At 39.9% G+C, this 5,449-nt stretch overlaps 1 protein-coding gene across 1 annotated transcript; it reads right to left on the bottom strand.

Annotated features, from left to right (window-relative positions):
* Positions 1 to 385: 385 nt before the first annotated feature.
* Positions 386 to 4,988, bottom strand: LOC120056623 (cystatin-B-like). Its single transcript, XM_039004824.1, has 4 exons — positions 4,973 to 4,988; positions 4,703 to 4,752; positions 4,386 to 4,473; positions 386 to 477 (listed from the first exon to the last, which is right to left on the bottom strand). Exons 1-4 carry the CDS (start codon positions 4,986 to 4,988, stop codon positions 386 to 388), a joined length of 246 nt encoding a protein of 81 aa, XP_038860752.1.
* Positions 4,989 to 5,449: the final 461 nt, after the last annotated feature.

Raw genomic sequence — 5,449 nt, forward strand, 5'->3', positions numbered from 1 at the left:
GCTGTGATAGAGATGGGGGAAATGTCATCACCTACAAATATGCAAATTGAAATTGTACAACAAGCACCCACATACGCACTTCACAGATTTTTTATAGATTTAAAAAAAAAACTTTTACAAAAACTAAAGTCAGCTGTCAAATGTTTATTTACATTGTATTGTACCAAAATACATTTAGTCAAAGGTGAAAACGGCTTTTAGTACAAAGACAGATATTTACCAATGTAAGTATACAATACAGTATAGTACAATACAGGTGAGCATAAAAACAAGGGTACACATGATCTAGAGCAGGCATGGAGGCTGGATTATGGGGGTGGCATCCTCTGCAGGGAGTTACAGGTATTCAGAAGAAACCAATAGGGTCATGGTGAGTTTTGGGAGTCTAGATTCCATGCAGCTCCAGGTTCCCGCCAGCGTGGGGTAGTGTTTTATGGACGAGCAGGTGCATAAATTCATCTCCACCAACATGGACCTATGAGAAAGGGAAGGATTAGGGCCTGATGCATAGGTGATAGAGAGACATGACTCTCAAGACTCTTATGTACTGAGTAAAGATCCATTTGTTTAGTGTTTACAAAGCTCTTCCAGTACATGTTTACACCCTATACATTTTTAAAACAGCCCAATGCTTTGAAACCCATACAGGGGTTGTGAGGGTGTGGCAGGGGGTCACAGCTCTCACAGAGCTTGAAGATAAAATAATGACTCAATGTATTGCAGGGGTCTCCAACATGTGTCGCAAACCACTTATGAGTAGCTGGCCAAACAATTCTGAAAGTACTTGCAATTTTCAAGTGTTCCACCCAGGGGCTGGCGCCAGAATTTATCAATTGGACAGGCCTTTGATTTCCATAGGCGGCACGTTTTTTCACGGATCTCCAATGTGTGCACGCACAATTTTTGGAACTGGTGTAATAGTAAAGGCAGCTTGTCAAGCTTACAATTTATCCTACCAGTTATGATTATGTTATTTGCGCATTTTCGTAGAACAGTATAATTTCAATAATAAAGTTTTAGTTTCTCAAAATCATTGTCACGTGGGGGGAACCGGCTGCAGACGGCTATATCGGTCCGCTAATACAGGACTATTAAAGCCCCAGTGCACTACTTTTGTGAAAAATTAGAATTTTTTCAAAATATATTTGTATTATTTTATTTTATATGGGATCATCAGATCATGATATTTTGCTCTTTCATACCGAGGCTTGGTGAAGATCAAGATAAAAAAAAAAAAGAAGACTTTGTTGACTTGTTTGAGATTAAGAACAATTGACTGAGAAACTCAGCTTATTAGTGGTGTACGTGATGAGTTAAGACAATCAGACACTGCCAAATGGGAAAGTCATGCTCCCGGTTCAAGTATTTATATAATAATAAATAAATTACTTTAGGGCAATCCAGCTTCCTAACAGTGCACTGTGCACCCTCCAACCCTTTCCAGTTCGCAAGAGGCTGGAACCAGATATCTGTATATAATGTCGAGATGCTCATGTCCGCCCTAACAATGGGACTCTTTGTCCCAAAGGCGTGAAGGCAGGCGACAAGTTTAAACCTGCACATTATTCCCATAGAAAGGCATTGGGATTACTCTGTACAGATTTTGGTAAGAGTGAGCCCTCTCGCTTCGCCTCTTCTTCTCTGCTGAAATTTGGCTATATCACTGGAGAAAGGGACATAAATGTGTATATATATATTTTTTTTTTATCCGGTTGGATAAACACTCCAAACAGCCGACCCGACTGCTCGGAGGCGTCCGCATGGTCCTAAAGAACACCATTGCCTTGTTTTGTATCACATTCCAATGATACAATTGGGGGGGACAAAAATGCTATTTCAATATGTCCCCGTCCCCGTCCCCAGTGAACGTTACACCCCTGCATGCCATAATCTTTAGTCTTTCTGTCTGCGTGCGTCACGGTCAAATAAATGATCAATATTTAAATAATTTATTTGGACAGGCAAGGAGGTATGGTAGGGTGGGCCAGGACCCCTAAGGCCAGCCCATAGTGCTGGCCCTGGTTCCACCGTAAACTGTCATGAACATATCTCTCAAGTATCAGACACTGCAAGCTTCCAGCTCTAACCAACTTAAGAAATATTGATATTATCCCAGCTCTGGTTAGCCACTATTGGCTTAAAAATCCAAACCTAACACAATAAAAACATCCTCTGACGATGGCAATTCCTCAGTGCAGGAACAATATAGTGAGACGAGAGCCTCATTCAGTATTAATATTTTTTGCAGGACGTCTAACAATTTGGTCAGGTAAAGATGTATTTGAACTCACATTTCACGATCTGACATCATGGTAGACAACGGTTTACGCTTTAAATTCAATATTTCTTTTTATAGTTTTGGTACATTTCTAAGCAATGAGCAGTTTGGGAGACAAATGAACAGTTATTTTAAGTGAACGGAGGCAAATGATCCCACTCACAACGACCATGAATGATGTCGCTCTTAATGCTGGTGATTCTCTGATCCACTTCTACGCAGACGACACCATTCTGTATACTTCTGGTCCTTCTTTGGACACTGTGTTAACAAACCTCCAGATGAGCTTCAATGCCATACAACACTCCTTCCGTGGCCTCCAACTGCTCTTAAATGCTAGTAAAACTAAATGCATGCACTTCAACCGATCGCTGCCCGCACCCGCCCGCTCGACTAGCATCACTACTCTGGACGGTTCTGACCTAGAATATGTGGTCAACTACAAATACCTAGGTGTCTGGCTAGACTGTAAACTCTCCTTCCAGACTCATATTAAGCATCTCCAATCCAAAATGAAATCTATAATCGGCTTCCTATTTCACAACAAAGCCTCCTTCACTCATGCTGCTGAACATACCCTCATAAAACTGACTATCCTACCGACCCTTGACTTCAGCGATGTAATTTACAAAATAGCCTCCAACACTCTACTCAGCAAATTGGATGCAGTCTATCACAGTGCCATCCGTTTTGTCACCAAAGCCCCATATACTACCCACCACTGCGACCTGTATGCTCTCGTTGGCTGGCCCTCGCTTCATATTCATCGCCAAACCCACTGGCTCTAGGTCATCTATAAGTCTTTGCTAGGTAAAGCCCTACCTTATCTCAGCTCACTGGTCACCATAGCAACACCCACCCGTAGCACAAGCTCCAGCAGGTATATTTCACTGGTCATCCTCAAAGACAACTCCTACTTTGGCCGCCTTTCCTTCCAGTTCTCTGCTGCCAATGACTGGAACGAATTGCAAAAATCACTGAAGCTGGAGACATATATCTCCCTCACTAACTTTAAGCATCAGCTGTCAGAGCAGCTTACCGATCACTGCACCTGTACACAGCCCATCTGTAAATAGCCCGCCCAACTACCTCATCCCCATATTGTTATTTATTTTTGCTCTTTTGCACCCCAGTATCTCTACTTGCACATCATCATCTGCACATCTATCACTCCAGTGTTAATGCTAAATTGTAATTATTTTGCCACTATGGCCTATTTATTGCCTTACCTCCCTAATCTTACTACATTTTCACACACTGTATATAGATTTTTCTATTGTGTTATTGACTGTACATTTGTTTATTCCATGTGTAACTCTGTGTTGTTGTTTTTGTCGCACTGCTTTGCTTTATCTTGGCCAGGTCGCAGTTGTAAATGAGAACTTGTTCTCAACTGGCCTACCTGGTTAAATAAAGGTTAAATAAAATTAAAATCTTTCCCCATACCCTTCTCAATTAAATGTTAACTACAAAGTAGGCTTACCTGGCAGAGGTATATAATTTGTTTTGATTATTTGTTAATTGGAAACTTTGCCATGAAATTAGCATCAGCAGTACAGAACCATTGCTAGACCTGCATATGAGACAGTGCACTAGATAAGCAATTAAAGGGCCAGATGCGTAATTGAAAGGTAACTACATTCAAAAAATAAGATCTGTTTGTTTTCTTCCAGACCTAAACAAATTGTCTTCTGATGTGATTTAATCATTGACATCAACTCAGAACATTCAATTTAGTTGTTTCTCTGTGAACAAATATAATTTTGAGAATGAAAACCCTCAACTAATCTAAAACCAGGAAGAATAAAACTGAATAAAAAAATCACAGATTTTATAGGGCCCACCTTCGTTTTTTATTAACCATTATTTTACCAGGTTTATTGACAGTAAACATAGTGTACTACTTTCTCTTGTACACTTAAGGACCCAGGGAAGAGTTTCAGGGGAGAGGAGAAGAGAAGAATGTGCATATTTGAAAGCTAAAAAAAGATAAGTAGCTCACCTCATGCTAGAAAAGGTTGGAGATCCATGATGTAGTGGAACCCCGAGACATTTATTTTTGCAAAACATAGGCTAGAAATAATACAATAATTTTTTTATTCAAGAAGAGTGAAGAAGTTGGTCTCCACCACAACTTGTGTTGTGAATGTTTTGACAACGAAAACATCAAACTTCTTTCCAGCATGTGGCTTCATCTGGAAACATTTAAAAGACAATCAGGCAATGATTTAGTTGTTCCAGCAGCATTCCAAATTTACTCCATATAGCCTATGCACATGCACACCTATAGGTTTGACATTTGTTATTTACCCACAAATGGAATAACATGGTCGAGGTAATTATTGTGTGTCATCTTTGTTGAAAGATGACCATATTCAGTTGGACAGCTAGACTAAGCAGGCTAAATTAAGGAATTATGCTCACTTTATAGCAGATTTGCTGCACTTCAGGAGTGGCATCCTTCACGTTCATGGCTAAAAGGGATCCAGTTTATGTCAAATTAACGTTAAAAGTTGATTTTTGTTGCATTTTAGCTAACCCTTTTCCTAACATTAACCTAATTATTCTAACCTGCTACGTTAATTATCCTAACCTGCTGTGTAAATGTTCCTTACCGGCAACAAAACGTCAAACCTGAATTTAAATTGACAAAAACTGGATCTCGTCTAGTCATGATCTTCACCTCGAAGGCACCGCTACACATCATCATGATTAGTTACAGCTGAAAAAACCTACGAAAGATTTCACACAATTAATTTTTACTTTCTTGTTTATATTGTCACGATCACATGACTCGAGTCGTGCTTTTTGAAATGTACCATTATATTTATGAAGTGGATAAACTGCCGCTGTTTAAATCGACAAGCTGTTTGTATTCACACAATGAAATTGACATTCAACTGATTAGAAAAACCAGATCCACTGAGCAGTGATCGTCCATTCTAACTAAGCAATAAGGCCGGAGGAGGTGTGGTATATAACCGATAGGGCTGTTCTTACGCAAGACGCAACGCAGAGTGCCTGGACACAGCCCTTATCCGTGGTATATTGGCCAAATATTACAAACCCCCGAGGAACCCTATTGCTATTATAAACTGGTTACCAACGTAATTAGAGCAGTAAAACTAAAATGTTTTGTCAAACCCGTGGTATACGTTCTGATATGCCAGA

The sequence above is a fragment of the Salvelinus namaycush genome, chromosome 12, assembly GCF_016432855.1.
Source record: "Salvelinus namaycush isolate Seneca chromosome 12, SaNama_1.0, whole genome shotgun sequence".
NCBI lineage: Eukaryota > Metazoa > Chordata > Actinopteri > Salmoniformes > Salmonidae > Salvelinus > Salvelinus namaycush.

Excerpts from the sequence above, each read along its gene's own strand:
- LOC120056623 (XM_039004824.1), bottom strand. Across the intron at positions 4,474-4,702 it reads TGCAGCAAATCTGCTATAAA|ATGAAGCCACATGCTGGAAA; the intron begins GTGAGCATAATT and ends AAATGTTTCCAG. Across the intron at positions 478-4,385 it reads GGAGACCAACTTCTTCACTC|AGGTCCATGTTGGTGGAGAT; the intron begins TTCTTGAATAAA and ends TCCCTTTCTCAT.